The following is a 20,122-nucleotide window of genomic DNA, read 5'->3' on the forward strand; positions in this document are numbered from 1 at the left end:
AAGACATAGAATGTAAGAGCAGGGAGATTATGCTGGAGCTATATAAAACATTAGTTAGGCCACAACTTGAGTAGTGTGTGCAGTTCTGGTCACCTCATTATCAAAAGGATGTAATTGCATTAGAGAGGGTGCACAGGAGATTTACGAGGATGTTGCCTGGACTGAAAAATTGCAGCTATGAAGAAAGACTGGATAGGCTGGGGTTGTTCTCCTTCGAACAGAGGAGGTTGAGGGGAGATTTAATTGATATGTACAAAATTTTGAGGGGCCTGGATAGAGTGGATAGGAAGGGCCTATTTATTATAGCAGAAGTGTCAGTGGCTAGGAGGTATAGATTTAAAGTGATTGATAGTAGAGGGGAGATGAGGAAAATGTTTTTCAACTAGAGGGTTGTAGGGATTTGGATCTCTACCTGAAAGGGTAGTAGAGGCAGAAAACCTCAACTCACTTAAAGAGTATCTGGATATGCCCCTCAAGCACTATAATCTGCAAAACTATGGACCAAATGCTGGAAAATAGGAGACAAAAACAAAAATTGCTGGAAAAACTCAGCAGGTCTGACAGCATCTGCAGAGAGAAAGACAGAGTTAACATTTCGAGTCCGTATGACTCTTCTTCAGAACTGAAGAGAAGTAGGAGCTTATTGAGGTATATTGTTCTCCGAAGGAAAGGGGGCATTAAAAAAAACATTATGATTGGCTCCCATACCAATTGAACCGAGTAGACGTGAATTGGGACTGGGCAGTAATTATTACCCACCTCCACACAACAGTAGTTGTGCTCTGTATTTTATGACTACATGGGGCAGAGGGCACTCGTGAAACATCCATGCTGGGTTTTTCAACTGCCTAAGGCTCGCCCAGTGTGACGTCCACTCGGAAGCATTGAGCGCTCCTGACACGGCGGGGGGGGGGTGGGGGGGGGGGCGGCGGGATTTCCTGAGCCGGGAGTGCACGAACGCACAGATCCCCCTGAGGCAAAGTGCTGCCTCAGGGAGATCGGCTCAAATGTGAAAATGTTATTAAAGGCAGAAAAAAAAATCCTGACATACCTTCCCATGTGACACTGTCACATGAGCAGGGACATGTCAGTTACTTTTATTGAAAAATTTTACACACATCTTAAATCCCTCATGAAACCTCATCCCGGCCGTGGATGAGGTTTCATTATTTTTGTGACGGTCACCTGGGCTCTTCGCCTGCCCGCCAACCATAAGGTTGGATGGGCAGCTCCGTTAATTAGGTTAATTACTTTTTTAAAATCCTTTAGTGGCCACTGACAGTTCGGCAGGTGCACAGCTGACTCGGCTGCGCGCCCGCCGAACTGAAAATCTAAATGTCGCTTGCCGACCAAAAAAAGCTGCCCTATGTCTGGGCGGTGGATGTCCACCCTAGAGAGTACTAATTCCTTGGTGATCTGGGGAGTCACACTCATACTATTTGATACCTCAATTCTCCATTTTTAAACATTAGTTTTATTTTAATTTCATAATGTGGCTAGGGATCAGGAAAACACAAAAATCTAGCCCAGCTGGCTATCCTTGTATCCAAATATATCTTGAAGTCTTCAACTATTTGTTACTTCATTATTCAACAACCTCTAGTATCTTTTCAATTGAACTGAATCTTTACTCATTACAGTTAGCAACAATTTGTTCCCTCACATACAATACTCCTGCATGAAGAAGTTGTGCCATTAGTCACATATAATGCATGAACTTGAACTTTATCTCCAGATATTCTTCATTCTAATGAACGTAAATTTGGCACAAGTGGTCATTCAGCCCACTGGGTCCATGTCCAGCAATCCAATCAGTCCTGTTCCTCAGCTGCATCCCCATAGCCCTGCAAGTTTATTTCCCTCAAGCGCCCATCTGATTTCCTTTTGAAATCATTCATTATCTCAGCTTCCACCACCCTCATAGGCAACAAGTTCCAGGTCATTACCACTTGCTGAGTAAGGAAGTTCTTCCTCACATCCCCCACCCTGTATCTCTTGTCCAAAACCTTAAATCTGTGTCCCCAATCTTTGTTCTATCAGCTAATAGGAATAGTTTTCCCTTGTCTATCTCATACAAATCTATCAAATCTTCCCTCAATCTCCCATGTTCCAAGGATAACAACACCAGCTTCTCAAACCTAACCTTGTAGCTAAAACCCCACATCCCTGGGACTATTCTGGTCAATCTCCTCTGCACCCTCTCAAGGGCCGTCCTAAAATGTGGTGACCAAAACTAGACCCAATACTCTAGTTAAGGCTTAACCAGAGCTTTATAAAGGCTCAACATAACTTCCCTGCTTTTTAGCTCAAGGCCTCTATGAAGCCCAAGATCCATATGCATTGCTAATTATTCTCTCAATATGCCCTGCCACCTTCAAAGATAAAGGCATATTCACCCACAAGCCCCCCTGTCCCTGTACACTTTTAAAAACTGTACCATTAAAGTCTATATTGCCTCACCCTACTCCTCCTGTCAAAATGCATCACCTCACACTTTTCTGCAGTAAATTCCATCTACCACTTGGCTGCTCATTTTGCTAGCCTATGTTTTGTTGCAGTCAAATTGCATCATCCTCACTGTTTGTTACTCCTCCAAGTTTTGTATCATCAGCAGATTTTAAAGTGTCCCTTCATAGGCCATGGGCTGGATTTTCATCTTAGTGGCGGGTAACATGAGACGGGAAATGTCCAGCCAAGCATAATGAGGCTTCGCTGAGAGCCCAAGTTTCCATTAGTTTGTTGAAAGAGGTGCATAGAAGGAAAAACACTGTTTGATTGATGGGTTTATAACCTTTTTTTTCTCTGTGATTTATTTTGTCACTGGGTTAATGTTTACTTACACAAGATAAGGAGGTTTCAAGTGCTTATAGTTTTTGCTATTGATGCTTTACATTTATGGTTAATTGACACCTTTATAAGGTAATGGTAAAGCATAACTTTTTTAAAAAGTTATGTATGGCTGGTTTTTAAAACATTTTCACACATGCTGTTGTCACTATAGGGCTCATTGGTTCTATAAAATGAATACTGGGTGAATGGCCATGAGTTGGCACGGGGGCACATGTGTGAGACCTTTTGTAGTTATCTGTGAACCATGTGTCCTTGAGAAGCTGACTCCACAAAAATTGCAGGGGGCCAGGAGATAGCCCTACACAATAGAGCCATCCAAGTCGGAAAATGCTGCATTTGAGCTCATTGCTCACGCCAGTGAAAATTGGGAGCATCTGGAATGGGGCAGGAATCCCAGAATCAGGTCCCATCTGCCATTTTTAAGGGTCTCCACTGAGTCTGCTATACCCTATGAAAATCCAGCCCCATGTTTTCTTTACCCTTTGGTTTGTTGAGCCAGTTTCAATGATTAGTCAAATATTACATTCAAGTTGTTCTCTTGCTGCAATGTTTTATTTGCTATTGTTACCACACAACTTTTTAAAAATTCGTTTATGGGATGTGAACAACACTGGCTAGGCCAACATTTATTGTCCATCCCTATTTGCCCTCAAGGAGGTGGTAGTTAGCTGCCTTCTTGAACCGTTGCAGTCCATGTGGTGTAGGTACACCTACAGTGCTAATAGAGAAGGAATTCCAAGATTTTGACACAACGACAGTGAAAGAACGGCGATATATTTCCAAGTCAGGATGGCGTGTGGCATGGAGGGGAACTTCCAGATGGTGGTGTTCCCATCTATCTGCTGCCCTTGTCCTTCTAGATGGTAGTAGCCGTGGGTTTGTAAGGTGCTGCCTAAGGAGGCTTGGTGAGTTCCCGCAGTGCATCTTGTAGATGTTACACACTGCTGCCACCATTCATCAGTGATGGCGGGAGTGAATGTTTGTGGGTGAGATGCCAATCAAGTGAGCTGCTTTGTCCTGGATGGTGTTAAGCTTCTTGAATGTTGTGGGAGCTGCACTCATCCAGGCAACTGGAGAGAATTCTATCAAACTTGTGACTTGTGTCTTATAGATGGTGGACAGGCTTTGGGGAGTCAAGAGGTGAGTTACTCACCACTGGATTCCTAGCCTCTGACCTGCTCTTGTAGCCACAGTATTTATATGGCTGGTCCAGTTCAGTTTCTGGTCAATGGTATCCACCAGGATGTTGCTCAGGCACAAGATCTTTTGAATTTCTCTTAACACAATTTTCCTCCTCAGTATTTACTGCTTCTCCACACTTTGAGGTGTTAAATGAAACTTGAACTATTCTGCCAGCAAAGCCTTTGTTATGGTTATAAAACCAGCCGCTGCCGCTCAGCTTAAAGTTTTTCTATTCATGATTATCCATTGCGTTCTACTGTCAAGACAATTCTTCATCCAATTTGAAATTTCACCTTTGATCTCAGGAGGCTAAAGCTTTCTTATAATCCTTTTGTCTGGCTCATGTTAACTGCCTCTGAAAGTCAAAGTAACTATCAGTTACACTTGCTTCATCTGTTCATTTAGTAACCACCTCACAAGATTCTCGTAAATTTGTTAAGTGTGGCTTCCCTTTCATTAACCCACAGCTGTTCAGGTTTACTTTTCTCAATCAGACTAAGACAAGTCTAAATTTCAAACAGACTCTAGCATTTATCCATTATTAACATCAGGCTAAGAATAACATTCTTATAATCGCATACCTTTTAAATTAAAAAAAATTATCTGAAGCATACCCCTGTTAATATTTAAGTATGTTACAATCCCAGCTGATGTTATTACTGGGCATACCTCATCCCAGGGTGGAACCCAGCTTGATAGATCCTAACTTTTCTTTTTTTTAGATACATGGAGAGTGGCCACTGAACAGAGTCACAGGAGTCAGCTGATGAACTTTTAACAAAAGAATAAAACGTTTATTAAATAAGAAAAGATGAACTATATTACATTACTCCTTCGCGCACAACTATACCGTTACAGATATATAGAGATTTGAAAGGATAACACAAGTTACAAAAGCTATCTTATACTCTAATGTTCATAGGAAGTACACAGTCCATGTAACCCAATAGGCGAACTGTGGTCAGACACACCACACTCTGAAACCAAGTGACAGATGCCACCCTAACAGATGCTATGGCTCTCTCCTCAACTACCCCCAGACGCTTGAACACCATGGGCCAACCAGTCTCACTGCACTCCATCTTTCACATGAGGATTTCCAATCTCTACTCTCCAAGAACTCACTTTGAAATCTTCTCCTAAACAGACACTTTCTCTCAAATGCCTTCCTCAAGGGTCCAGGGTTTCTAACTCTCCTTCTGATATTCCTCTCCCCGGGTCACCACGTACATTCAAGCTTTCTTCCACACACTCTCACTGACTCAGCTGTCAACAGTACACCACTGCTTCACATGCCCATAGCAAAGAGTTACAGATCTTCAACTGTCTCTTTGGATCTTCTGATTTCTCACAAGCCTTTATATTGCTTTAAATCTGCTTCCTGCAGCTTTTCTTCCTTTAAGCTTGGAGTCTTCCTCTCTCCTCACTCTTAACTTCACTAAACAGGATCTTTTCCAGGCTCCTGTCTTCCTTTGACTAGAAAGTCTTCTTAGGACTTTTTCCTTTTCCACTCCCCTGGGTTTTAGGGACTCTTTTTTAGTTTGGAACCTGCTATCTGTCCCTTTGCTCCAGTCTCTCTCTGGCAGCTATTGTCAACAACTGAACTCAAATTGTTTTCCCTTTCGTGTGTGTGTGTCTTGCCTATCTAGACCCCTGTTGCTAGGCAACAGTACAGTTTTTTCTACTCTTGTGTTTGCTTTAACTTCTCTTCAGGAATCGTAAAACTCATTAGAAATGCAGGTATACAAATAGCTTTGGACTTGCTGTCTCCCTCAAAAATGAAGCCAAATCTCAGGTTTCACCTTTTAAAGTGAAACTAAAACTCAACTTGACCATTTCTTAACACGCATATACAGAAATACAAATCAAACTTAAACTTTAAAATGAAAACTCATTCCTAACGCCCACAAATACAAATATAACTTGCTTAAACTGTCTGTTTCCTAACAAGTAACTGATAACTGTCCTAATCTATTATAAGGCCTATGTTGCTCATTTTGCTCAAATACGCACACAACAAAATGTTTCCAATAAATCCCTCAGCCTAGTATATTGAAATTCTGCAAGTTACATAAATATTTGTGTCTTTTTATGTAAAATGTCCTTTTAACTTCAGTAACAGCTGAATTCCTTACAAATAAATTTTAACCATTCAATGCTGTTCACTTTAGCTTTTCTCACATTACCTGGGGTCACCACATGTTGGCTCTTCAGCAACATTCATATCTACTATCATTTTTTAATCAGCCTGATGCCCTTCCTAACCCTACCCATTTATCCAGGCTGGAGACCAGTACCAATAGAAATTGGCTTGCATGCACCAGTGGCTGTGTTCTCCTGCAGCCAACAGGTCCTGCAGTGGGACTTGAACCAGGAGGCACCTGACTCCGAGGTAGGAGTGCTCCACCTGAGCCACAGACAGATCTCCGAAAACAACAATGCAGCTAACAAGTGATTTTATATTTTCCACTATGTGTGTGCCCATTAATAATGAAATGTAAAGCAACTACTAGCATATTGCCTGTAGTATAGGTAGTACTGTTGCCTCTGTGGCAGAAAGCCATGAGTTCAAGCACTGCACCGTTTTACATTCTACAAAGCCAGGCAGTGAAGGAGGGGACTAGAGCTAATCTTCAGACACTTTAATAAGCATTACAGAGACACACATTGCAAACATACCGCCTAACTCAATAAACAATTTCAGTCCATTCCTATTTATAGGAGCACAAGTGAATCCCACTTAATGCCCACTACCTGCATACAATTAAATACAACTTATATACAACTGTTACAATTATTCAGTTCAGTTGAAGAAGAGTAGGGGATTTCCCCAGTGTCCTGGAAAACATTTATTCCTTAATCAATATAACTAAATCAACACATTTGTTTCATTGCTGTTTGTGGGACTTTGCTGTTCACAATTTAGCTGCTATGTTTCCTTACATTATATGAGTGACTATTCTTCAAAAGTACATTAGTTGTGAATTATTATGGGATACCATATAAATAGAAGCTCTTTCTACTTGAAGAATCCAGTTTCTTCTTCAGACTTATTTCAGGTATTATTTGAATTACAGTTTATTGTTGGTGCAAAGCCAACACCACTTTGCACTGACATTAAGCTTGTACTCTGCAACCGTGGCAGCAAACATCAGAGTGTCCAGAAGAGACCAAGGCAGGTTGGAAAAAAATTAACTTTGTGTGGAAATCTTGTGACCCCAAAGGATACCTTGAGTCTCCCCTTCCTGACAGTAATTGCTCCCAATTGTCCCTTTCCTCACTGATCTTGCCAAATACCATTCAGTTGGGACCTGGCAAGAGCCTGACCCCTCCTCCTGATTTTCCACTCGCATCAACTGGTCTCTACGCCATTTCCACTAGACTTGGATGGAGCTTTGCATTGTGAAATAATAATGTGGCCTCACATTTCAGGAGGTTGGGTGGAGGTGTGGGCATTTTGGGCCCCAGACATCCAATTTCCACACAAAATAAAAATCTAACCATGTCCTACACCTCCCACTCTTTCTCTTTCCCCATTTTGTTAAGCATTTTAACATTTAGGGCACATTTTCTTTCATTGTTGTCTTTCCCAAAATGGACTTCACATTTTTCCACACTGAACTACAACTGTTGTCTATCTGCCAACTTTTTATATCCTCCAATAATATGTAGTATAACAATATATCAAATTAAGTATAACAATTTAAGACATTATATAATTTAATCTAACTCAGGGACTCAAGTGATGCTGGTTCAATGCTCTGCAGAAAACAATGGATAGAAGACAGCATAATTAACATATGACAGGACTTTGTACCTGTCTAACAAGACAAAAATTACCTGCATCTCCTTGCAGAATGAAGCTGTAGGACCAAACAGAATCTGACATTGCTCATCTGCTGTGTAGATCATTCCTGGCAACTTGGAAGACAACATCACTGAATTGAGGCTTTGAGGATCTGTGTGCAGTAAACAATTACTGACCTTTGACCTGCCAATACATGTAAATAACCAAGTTATAACAAACAAATGCTGTTCATTTTGTCCTGGTTCCAGTTTTTCTAAATGTAAAGAAATTTGCAGCAGAAGTGTTATGATTTCAACCCCACGATTCTACAACACTTGGATCAAACAGCACTGAAACATTGAAAAGATACATAGGTAAATTCACAGGGACAGAGCACCCATTGGGCAGCTGCACATGAAGGGAGCATGGTTTGGAGATTTGTATCTCTGGTGCCATTGTCCTTTTTCCAACTTGCATAAGGGGACCCAGGATCATTCAATTTACCTTGTAAAACATGTAAGTCAGCATGATTCCATTTGCAAAACTTATGATAATTAAGGAAAAAAAGTCTTTTAAAATGTTATGAGCTATCAAAGGAAATGCACTTAAAGAATAAACAAGAACAATTGACCTAATTGTTGTGATTCTAACCTAAGAACAATTGACCTAATTGTTGTGATTCTAACCTAAGAACCTAGGCATACTTTTGGAAATACTAAAAGACCATTACTGTAAATCGTGGCCTATAAGTTGACTTTGTGTAATCAAGCCCCAAATGTCATGTTTTTCATATACTCAGTCAACTCACATTAGTAATCAGCCTCAATGTTTCACCCTGCAAATGTATGTTTTACTTATCGGTACCTTGTAACTGGGCGCAAGGGATCAAGTAGGCGATATGGGCTGTGTTGTGAAGATGCGTGAGAGCTTAAGGCATGCTCACTCTTTGCATCAGATACCGATGGCATTTCAAAACGACGACCACCCACACCCACACTAGCAGCTCACGTTTATACTTGGCATGTAAGTGGAGGGATTTTTTGATGCTTCAAAGGTTGATTTATATTCTGACATCCACGGTATGCCATTACACAAACTATGTCCATCCTTCAACCCTACTTACCTGTCTTTTCTTCATATCCATCAATTCCTTCTCTCTATAGAAATAGATTGAATTGCCTCTTGAACCACTTTAGTAACCTTATGGTAACTTATTCTACATATTTGTTACCCTCTGTGTAAAAAGCTTTTACCTGAATGTCTTTCCTTACTCCTATTTGCTCATTTTTGACAAAAGTCCCCTAGCATTTGAATATTTTCCCTAAAGTACAAATTTGCATATCTCAAATTGTCAATCCCTTTTATAATCTTAAGAGCTTTAATACTATACTACCAATGTTTGCAACAACTGATGGTACTTAGAAATCAAGTCAGTTCTGTATTTCACATATCTCCTACTCAGAAAAAGATAATTCAAAGGGAGATTGCTATCAAAAATCTCTAGGTTTAATATGGAGGTGGGGAAATGAAAAAAGTTAAGATTCAATTTGCCCCTTCAGAGGGCAATTCTGACCATTAACTTAACTTTTTTTTTAAATGGAGTATATTTTCTACAGTCATTTTTATACTACTGCTTGACCTTATGAAATGAAATTTTAAAAAGCGATGTAATTTCTCAAAACAGTTATTGTGATCTGTATGGTCTGACATTACTCTATGTAACGCTATGCTATCCTGAAAGTGGGCTTCAATGCCCTCTTAGGCTACAGATTGAACTCACTTTTATCAAGTGAGTAAAGTTAGTTCTTGACTGAGTTGTTACTTTGCGTTTAATCACTGAAGTGTAGAAGTGATGAAAGGGCCATGGTCTAGAAGTGGGATGGATAGTGGGCGTAATGTGGTTCACAACCTGGGGCATCCTGCCCTCTAAACTGAAAGAGGAAAGACAGCAACAATCACAGGGTGGATTTCCAGATGCCTTCCATTAAAGCACTTAAAGCAAGTAGTGCATTGCACCAATGAGCAAAAGTATATAAAGAAACATGGCACTTTGTCTTTATTTAATAAGCATATCCAACTTCATTCTGGTCCTATTATAATCTTGAATAATCAATTGTTGAACTGACAGCCCAATGAAGCATAGTTAGTTTGTAACATTAAGAAATATGATTAACTCTTTTATTGTGATTAGCTACTTGTCACATTTTTAAAATTCTAATTCTTTTCAATGGTAACCTACATATGTTTGACAAAACGTTAGGTTCATTCGTTTCCTTTTCCGTTGCTTTTTCACACATGTTGGCCACAGTCAGTCAGCAGATATGCTCTCTTATCTATAATTGTTGTATTATTGCTTCTCCCTCTTACCAGTCCCACTTCTTTCTCTGTACCTTGGCTCTTCTGTTTATCTTTTTTCCTGTCGCTTCCTTTTTTGCCTTTTTCTTCTCTTTTCTTTACTGCTTCTTTCTCTTTGTTTCTTCTGTCTTTTTGGGTCGGAGGTGGTGAATGGTATAATGTACCATGGTGGGGTAGTGAGTCATTGAAGGCCATGTGTCACATTTTCTGCTGCTAGGCAATGAGTTCTGATTTGGGGAAGGAATCCAATCAGGCTGGCATGCATGTTGCGTTTGGGGTGGGTTCCTGGGCAAATGATGGTGGATGGTCCAGAGATGATAGTAGCAGCAAAGATCTGGTGAGGCAGGCAGCACGGCATGTGCCGATGAGTCAAAAGGCCATGGGACAGCAATAGGAAGGAACGTAAAGAAGAAAGTCCTCCATCTCCCTGGTCTCATGCCTGGTTCCCTCAACAACAATGCAAGCTCCACTTTAACAAGACCTTTCCTGTCCACCACGTCACTCCTTCTCCCACTTCTAAAATACATTTCAAACGAGATTAGCTCCTAGCAAGTCCTCCGAGTTTAACTTATTTACAAACTTGTATCACAGGACAGTGCTTTGGTAACGCATGGCCAGACTTGCTGAGTTTTTTCAGCATTTTTTGTTTTTATTTCATTTTTCCAGCATCCAGGGGAGGGGATGGTATAGTGGTATTGTTGCTAGACTAATAATCCAGACACCCAGGGTAATGCTCTGGGGACCTGGGTTCGAATCCCACCATGGCAGATGGTGGAATTTGGATTCAATAAAAATCTGGAATCTGGACCTTGAAACTATTGTCGATTGTTGAAAAAAAACCCATCTGGTTCACTAATGTCATACAGGGAAGAAAATCTATCGTCCTTGCCTCCAGGCCTACATGTGACTCCAGACCCACAGCAATGTGGTTGACTGTTAAATGCCCTCTGAAATGGCCCAACAAACCACTCAGTTGTATCAAACTGCTCCAAAGTCACAAAAAAGGAATGAAACTGGGCGGACCCCCGGCATTGACCTAGGCATCAGAAATGACAACGGCAATCGCAGCCCTGTCGACCCTGCAAAATCCCCCTTACTAACATCTGGGGGCTAGTGCCAAAATTGGGAGAGTTGTCTTACAGACTAGTCAAGCAACAGCCTGACATAGTCATCCTCACAGAATCATATCTTACAGATAATGCCCCAGAGACCACCATCACCATCCCTGGGTGTGTCCTGTCTCATCGGCAGGACGGACCCAGCAGAGGTGGGATACAGTCGGGAGGGAGTTGCCCTGGTAGTCTTCAACATCAACTCCGGACCCCATGAAGTTTCATGGCATCAGGTCAAACATGGGCAAGGAAACCTCCTGCTGATTACCACGTATCGCCCTCCCAGTGTTGCTCCATTTTGAACATCATTTGGAGTAAGCACTGAGGGCGGCAAAGGCACAGAATTTACTCTGGGTGGGGGACTTCAATGTCCACCACCAAGAGTAGCTCAGTAGCACCATTACTGACCGAGCTGGCTGAGTCCTATTGCCCCATCAGTCTACTCTCGATCATCAGTAATGGAAGGATCATCAACAGTGCTATCAAGCAGCACTTGCTTAACAATAAACTACTCACTGATGCCCCGTTTGGGTTCCGCCAGGGCCACTCAGCTCCTGATCTCATTGCAGCCTTGGTTCAAACATGGACAAAAGAGCTGAACTCTTGGTGTGAGGTGAGAGTGACTGCCCTTGACATCAAGGCAGCATTTGACCGAGTGTGGCATCAAAGAGCCTTAGCAAAACTGGAGTCAATGGGAATCAGGGGGAAAGCTCTCCACTGGTTGTGGTCGTTGGAGGTCAGTCATCTCAGCTCCAGGATGTTACTGGAGGAGTTCTTCAGGGTAGTGCCCTCAGCCTAACCATCTTCAGCTGCTTCAACAATGATCTTACTTCCAGCATAAGGTCAGAAGTGGGGATGTTCGCTGGTGATTGCACAATGTTCAGCACCATTCGCGACTCCTCAGATACTGAAGCAGTCCATGTCCAAATGCAGCAAGACCTGGAAAATATCCAGGTTTGGGCTGACAAATAGCAAGTAAGATTCACGCCATATAAGTGTCAGGCAATGACCATCTCCAACAAGAGAGAACCCAACCATTGCCCCTTGATGTTCAATGGCATTATCATCACTGAATCCTCCACTATCAACTTCCTGGGGGGATACTACTGACCAGAAACTGAACTGGACTAGCCATATACATACTGTATAATATGGAGAGCAGGTCAGAAGCTAGGAATCCTGTGACGAGTAACTCACCTCCTGACTCCACAATGCCTGCCCACCACCTACAAGGCACAAGTCAGGAGTGTAATGGAATACTCCCCACTTGCCTTGATGAGTGCAGCTCCCACAACACTGAAGAAGCTAGGCAACATCCAGGACAAAGCAGTCCGCTTGATTGGTACCCCATCCACAAACATTCACTCCCTCCACCACTGATGCACAGCAGCAGCAGTGTACACCATCTACAAGATGCACTGCAGGAATTCACCAAGACTCCTTAGACAGCACCTTGCAAACCCATGACCCCTACCACCTAGAAGGACAAGGGCAGCAGATACATGGGAACATCACCATCTGGAAGTTCCTCTCCAAGTCACTCACCATCCTGACTTGGAAATATATCGCCGTTCTTTCACTGTTGCTGGGTCAAAACCTTGGAACTCCCTTCCTAAAAGGACTGTGGATGTACCTACACCACATGGACTGCAGCGGTTCATGAAGACAGCTCACTACCATCTTCTCAAGGGCAACTAGGGATAGGCAATAATTGCTGGCCCAGCCAGCGAAGCCTACATCCCCTGAAAGAATTTTTAAAAATCTTACTTTTTGTAGTTATTTTTTTGTTGCCAGAGAAGTTGATTGGCTTAGTTAACAACTATCAGACCATTAGAAGAGCACTTACCATTATTAATTATTTGAGGTGGATTAGCTCATATCTACTGCAAGTACAGTGCCTTCATAACATTCAATGCATGAAAATAGCGAGTCTGACAGCTAAATGCTGTTTTCGCAAAGCTTATGGCAGAGCAGCGCAACTCAGACCGCAACTTTTGGCATTCACATTGAGCCATACATCTGCTATTCACCTGAGATTGGCTCCATCATTTACACACTTTTTCTTTGACAGCAAAATCTGGCTTATAGCAATTGAATTTGTGACTCCTGAGAATCACATACTTTTGTATTACATTTTAAAGATCCTCAATGGTAATGGCAACAATGTAAATGGGGATTGCACAGCCAACTTCTGTTGACGTTTCCTGAGTTTAAAAGAAGCAAAGTTCTATTTTTTGAAGAAAAGTTGTAAGGAAGGGGCAGTACATATGACTCAGAAATGCAATTAAGCAATTGGCCTTTTTTATGTTCTAGTCGAATTGCCTGATGTAGTCTCCTGTCAGTCGATGGATGAGTCAATTAAACTAATGTTTCCATTCACATACCAGTGTTCTGGTGACAATTACTTTGCCATGGGCGTGTCAATCAGTCATCTGCAAAATTATTTTTGACTAATCTTCTAAGATTGAATGCTCTAAGGTACAGAATTGACTTTTATGGACCATTGAGTAATTTGTGTAATGTCAAGAGCAATTAGACCACACACCAACAATCATTAGTGGTAGCCTATTCTGCCTTACTTCAGGGTTGATCTGACCTAGAATATTAAAATATCTAGATGTGGCACTTAAGTGAAATTTAACTGTGAGTTTGAGGAAATGTTTACTTAAATGCTGAATTTCATTTGCTCCCTTAAACAGGACATATTCTAATAATTCAGGATCATCATTATATGTCAACACAATATACCCTAGTTTGTAGCAATTATCAACATCCAAACTTCTTTAATTGCCAAAAGTTATCTTCAGGAATATTGTAGGCCACACATACACAACACATATATATTTATGAATTTGAATATGCTTTACTACAGTCTGTAACCTGATTAAACTTGTATATATTAGTTGAAGCAAAGGTTTATGTAACAGGGCAGTTATTGCTATTCCCAGCTATTAAATAAACTGCTAAAGTCTCCTTGCCAGAAGTTAATGAACTCCATTTTTATTGTGAAGACAATTTTATTCACATGGCTATTTATCTGTGATCTTTACATGGTTGAAAGACAATGTTTACAATGAACAAAAAGATAAAGAGAACAAATACGTCTGTATTGACTGTTATGGTCTTGTGAGTTGGACTATGATTAATGTTCATGGCCTACTAATTCTGAAAAACAGTTTCACTGAGTCAAGGAAGATGTTTCATCTTTTTCTTCCTCAAACCATGGATAAATCCGGCAACTTAATTAGGATGTCTGCTAATTTAAAACGAAGCTTGTCCTTGCATTTTGTGAAATCTTCACCAAGAATTATAGACCTAAGGCTTTATACTGTCCTAGTAGCTCTCCTCTGGTCTGTGGTCTTCTATAAGCAATATCATGTTATCAGACAAAAGGAAAATACTACAGATGCTGTAAGCCTGAAATAAAAACACAACATTCTAGAAATATTCAGCAGATTACGCAGGATCTGTAGAGACAGAAACAGAGTTAACAGGAGGAATCTTCCATTCTGAAGTCTAAGTTCAGTGGCGGGCACGCAAGTTGGTGTGATTTCCCCTGAGGGGGCGGGATGGCTGGCCATGTGCTATCTTGCACTGATCAGCTGATTAACTAGGCATCCATGTGGAACACGGAAAATTTTGTTGTGGGGAGAGCAAGAAGCCTCCATCCCTACTGTTACCTTATGGGCTCAAAGGTCTGGGTGCCGTATTTTAAGCACATCCAGACAGCCATTCACTCACTGCAGGCCAGGAGCTCCGGATTCTGCCGAGACCAGGAAGTCCCAGAAAAGAAAGTAATGTGTGACCTCAAGGTTCAGTAAAGCCTTCCTGGAGACTCTGCTCCAAGCAGTCCACAAAAGGTGGCCAGTGCTGTTTCCCTAGGATGGCAGCAGGAGGCATGCTCCTGTCTGACCACGGCGGCCTGGGCAGAGGTCGCAGCAGAGGTTAGTGCCTGTGGGGCCCAGCAGAAATGTCCAACAGTGTTGCAAGAGGACGAATGATTTGCTGCGTTCTGCCTGGGTAAGTGCCAGGGTAAGTCTACTCACTGCAAACTGACACTCATAAGGGCATCAAGCAGTCTAAATGCACGAGCACACAGGGATGTCACAAAGGAGTTTGAGTTGCTGCACTTAGTAGGAGATGAGACATCTACACTGAATGCATGCCAGCCACTTCATGCTCTCAACCTTGTATTAGTTGCAGCAAATTTAACTTCTTAATCAAAATGAATATCTACTGAGCCAACAACATTGTGGTCTCATCAAATAAATCAACCACATTCATGAGGTACTAAATCATCAAGAATCCATCAATCGTTGTTAATTATGGGCTTTTCAGTGACAGTGAAGATGATAATAGTAACAAGTAGGACTGAGCTTTTCTTAATAATTTATGATTTATGTTTATATTATGCCTTTAACGTAAAGACACCACAGGAGCATTAAAGCACATAAGGTGATGTTCAGACAGGTGTTCAAAAACTTGGTCAAAGGAAAGATTTTTAAGGAGCATCTCAAAAGAAAAAGAGGGAGGTCTGTGGTTCAGTAGGTGGTGCCCTACCTCTGAACCAGAAGCTTTGGGTTCAAGCCCCACCCTAGGACATGTTGACCATGGATGGGGTGCTCATTTACAGCATCTGCAGTGTTCTGTTTTTGAACAGCAAGGAAATGTGTTGATGTGGTCAACCCTGTTAAAGTATGCGGACAGGTCAAGAAAACGAGGAGAGATAATTGTTAGTCATATAGGATGTCATTTGTGACTTTAATAAGGACTGTTTTGTATTGTGAAACCTGACTGAGGGAATGCAAACTTCAAGTTCTGGGAAAGATGAGCACAGATTTGGGAGGTGACAGCACGTTCAAGGACTTTGGAGAGGAAAGGGAGGTAGGGGCAGTAGTTTGCAAGGATCATGGGGTCAAGACTTGATTTTTGTGTAGAGTGTTGACAATGGCAGATTTAAAGGAGAGAGAGACACACACACACACAGCAGCTAACGAAAAAGAACCGTTAACAATGTTGACTAACGTGGAGAAGAACAAAGGGAAGTCAGGTGTTCAGCTGTTTAGTGGAAACAGAATTGAAGGAGTAGGAGGTGGATCTCTTGGACAAGATAAGATCAGAGGGCATGAGAGGAGACAGGAGAGAAACTTTAAATCTTCTTCCAGCTTCATTACATCTTGGTCTTTAGCAGACCTGGTGGTAATAACAAGCCAAAAGTTCGCAGCTGACAGTTTCTAAATCTTATAGAGCAGAAATGGAGGACATTTAACTTGATAATGTTGTTGACTCTCATTGCTGAACTAAACCACCAGTCCACTGACTATTCAGTTCTATGCCTAGTGGCCAGGTAGTAAACTGTGACAACGTGCTGCTTTCAAATATGCAAATTTTGAGATTGTAATTAAAACTAACAAACTCGCAGAATTCTCCTCTAAGTTTTCACTAAATAGAAATAACCATACCAATGAATAGGGGGCCTTCAGTTCATTCATCCTCGAATAACACAAAAATTGTGTGTTGCTTTCCACTCTAAATGTATAACGCTACTTCGTCATCACTTCAAAGATGCAGTGCAATACACAATGTCAGATTCAGAGTCCAAGCTGGAGGCTAGGCTGAATGATACGCTGAGCCACATCCCCAGTCCCCCACCCGGCTAAAAGGTCAGCGGAAGGGGAGCCTGCCAAGGGGAACAACAGCTATCTTGCAACTATTTAATGGGCAGTTGGCCGTTAATAGGCTGAAGGTGGGGTTTACACCCCCAACCTTTAAACCTCAGGGACAGGAAGTCCCACCTCAGAGTTGCCAGCCAATTAGAGGTTAGCAGCTCTCCAGCCCTACTGGCCTTAAGGTGTGCAGCGATGAATAGGAACTGATGAGTGTTTGGGGGTCTCACCAGATGCCAACCTGGCAGGCCCTAGTGAGGGAGACGAGGAGGTAGGGTTCTGATGTTTGAGAGACCAAAGGGGGATGGCAACCTAAGTGACTGTGGTAAGGTGGATTACCATGTACCTTTAAGAGAATGCAAGTGGACTAGCCATGTGACAGTGCTGACCAATCACTGTAAGTCTAGAGCTGAAGGTGTTTTGTGGGAGCACGCAAGGATTTTGTGCTTTGCCTTCAGTTGCAATAAACAATCACAGTTTGTTCTTATGTCGGTCTCTCTCCGTTATTGATAGTGAGTATCTGCTAACAAGTGTACATGATGGCGTGCAATTCAAGTTTACCTGACTACTAAACTCAGACTCAAGACATAAAAGCCGCATGCCTTTGATGGGCACAGGGGTGCTTAAGGAGGGGCTCCCTGTCCACTACCAACCCTTTCAGGGAAACCTACTGGGCTGGCCACTTGGCATGGGCCTCTGCTGCCTCCGGTTTAAAGCTGACGGTTGTGACTGGAGGCCCGTAAGTGGCCATCAATTGCCCACTTAACCTACCCTGCCACTGGTTTAATTGCCCCTCCTGCCTTCCAACCCATGGTGGGGGAAGCACTAAATCCAGCCTGTTAATTTGCAAATCTAGTCAAGCTTTCCAGCATTTGTTATTTATAATTTTCGACATGGTAGGACATTATCCAACCAAGCCCCATTACAAGTAATGAAATGCAGATGTCGCTGATGCATTTGCCCAAATAAAACTGGGATTAAAGCATTCTTCTAGCAACAGATTAGTTCCAACATAGTGTTTTGCCATCTAGCAACATATGAACAGGAGCAGGCCATTCAGCTGCATGAGCCTGTTCCGTCATTCCATTAGATTACTGATATTACAGCTGATTACAATTGCTGTCGGTGGCAGCACACTGTGTAAAAGTTGGCTGCCACATTTCCTACATTACAACAATGACTACGCTTTAAAAGCACTTAATTGGTGCTTTGAAACATCAGGTGGTTGTTAAAGGTGCTATGCAAATACAAGTTTTCCTTTTTGCACCTAATAGCAATTTTGTTGTAATTGTTGCTTTACCTTTCTCTCCTATCCGCTCAACAATCTGCAGTACACATGTAGCTGGTTATGCAATCACAGCTGTAATGTACCGAGGCAGCTGCTTAAGGTATTGGCTGTACCTACACTCTAATGATCTCGCTGATCAGCAGAAGACTTCATAGGCCAGAATTTTTAGCTCAGTGGTTGAGCGCGCGCCCTACCCGACTAAGCATGAAATGATGCGCATTAACGTTGGCCGAGCGTGCCAATGTCAACGCAGTCATGCGATGGTTTGGCTGGCGGGCATGCGCCGGAGATGGCAGCATGCCCATCGACAATTAAAAGACCCATTAAGGCCATTAAGTTATCAATTGTCCTGAATTTTTCATTGCCCATTCAACCAAATGGTTGGCGGGCAGGCTAAAAGGCCAAGCGGCCTTTACATTTTTTTTGGAAACCTCATCCATGGGCAGGATGAGGTTTCCAAAAGCAAAACCAATGAAACAAAGACTTTAATCTTTAATTAAAAGCATGTCCCTGCTCATGTGATAGAGTCACACTAGGGGACATGTTTTATTAATTTTTTTCTCATGTTCAATAATGTTTTCAATATTTTCTTCACTCCATGAGGCTCTATGCCTCTGTGAGATTATTCAGCACTTTCTCGCATGCATGCGCGAAGTGTGTGCTAGGCCGGCTCGCACTCCTCCCCCTCGTCCGCACAGATAGTGTTCAGTGCTGCCATTCGCGTCTCACGCTGGGCGGGCCTTAATTGGCCCGCCTGCGTGAAATCACGGTGCACTGTGGATCGCGGGCGGCGATAGTCTTCCCAACCACTCCCACCGATCCCACACACCAAGGTCCAAATTCTGCCCAGTTAACCAAAGCATTTTACATGCCTGTCAAGCAGCAGGCATCAATTCAACACATTTAACAACCCATCAGCTTGTTAATGTTTTACATGTTGAAAAGTAACTTTTTCACTTGGATTGCTAGGAACCAAGCTGACCAGTTGCAAGTTGGGACTGGAGGCTGCCAAATTACTAAAGTCAGTTGGAAAAAAGGGACTGCAGGCTGCTTGAACCAATCATATCAATATGACTGGACAATGTTATTTTCTCCCTCTGTTAACTGTGTAAGGCTTTGAGGCAGAAAAAAATTACAATGTACTGATGATGCCAGAGATTCAGTTGCTGATGTGCTTAATTGCTGTTTGCTCCAAAAGTCTGCATCACAAGCAATCTATTAGAACATTGGCTTTAAAAATGTTTTATTTTGCTCAAAGGAACATCCTGGAATATGTCTGACTATTGTCGTATGTGGAGATTAATTTTCTTCAAGATTAGTGCAGCAACCTTTTGAGACAAGTAGCTTACTTCCCTGGGTGAATGCCCGAATTGTCTCTCTTTGACTATTTCAATTTCTGTACTTCTGGAATTCCCAAACATTTGAAATATAATAGGAAGTGGTGTTAGAATGGTGATGAGTTTTACTTAGAATCATAGGCTTTGATTTTCGCTTAATGAGGCAGGTAGCTTGAGATGCTAGGAGGAAATGGGGGTGAGGCGAGAGCTGAGTGGGACTGGTCTCTGGAACTTGGTCCCAGTTGTTTTAGAAGATTTTAGTCACTCTGACACTCACCTCATCTCCCCATGCCAACTCAATGTCAATTGATGCCCTAAAGTATTTAAAGCAAATGCAGCAGGCTTCTCCACAGCATCTTTCATTATGTGAGGAAACACCTAACTCCTATGGTAAGGAATCATCACATTTTAAAATCAGTTGTTTTTTGGGATCATTGAGGATCAAAACAGCATAAGTCAGTTACTCCTTCACTTCTTCAAATGCTTTCTGCCACTCCACAGACCACACCCAACCAATTTCACCTTTGAGCAGTTAACAGCGGAGC

The 20,122-nt window shown here is 42.1% G+C and overlaps 1 protein-coding gene across 1 annotated transcript in view; it reads right to left on the reverse strand.

The window, feature by feature from the left end:
* The window catches only part of LOC121276736 (A disintegrin and metalloproteinase with thrombospondin motifs 19-like), a 548,651-nt gene that overhangs the window by 322,801 nt on the left and 205,728 nt on the right, over positions 1-20,122 (reverse strand). The window contains exon 10 of the mRNA XM_041185281.1: positions 7,873-8,023. Within this exon, the coding sequence (XP_041041215.1) occupies positions 7,873-8,023 (151 nt within the window). The remainder of the gene's footprint in view (positions 1-7,872; positions 8,024-20,122) is intronic.

This window comes from Carcharodon carcharias, chromosome 4 (assembly GCF_017639515.1).
Source record: "Carcharodon carcharias isolate sCarCar2 chromosome 4, sCarCar2.pri, whole genome shotgun sequence".
Classification (NCBI taxonomy): domain Eukaryota; kingdom Metazoa; phylum Chordata; class Chondrichthyes; order Lamniformes; family Lamnidae; genus Carcharodon; species Carcharodon carcharias.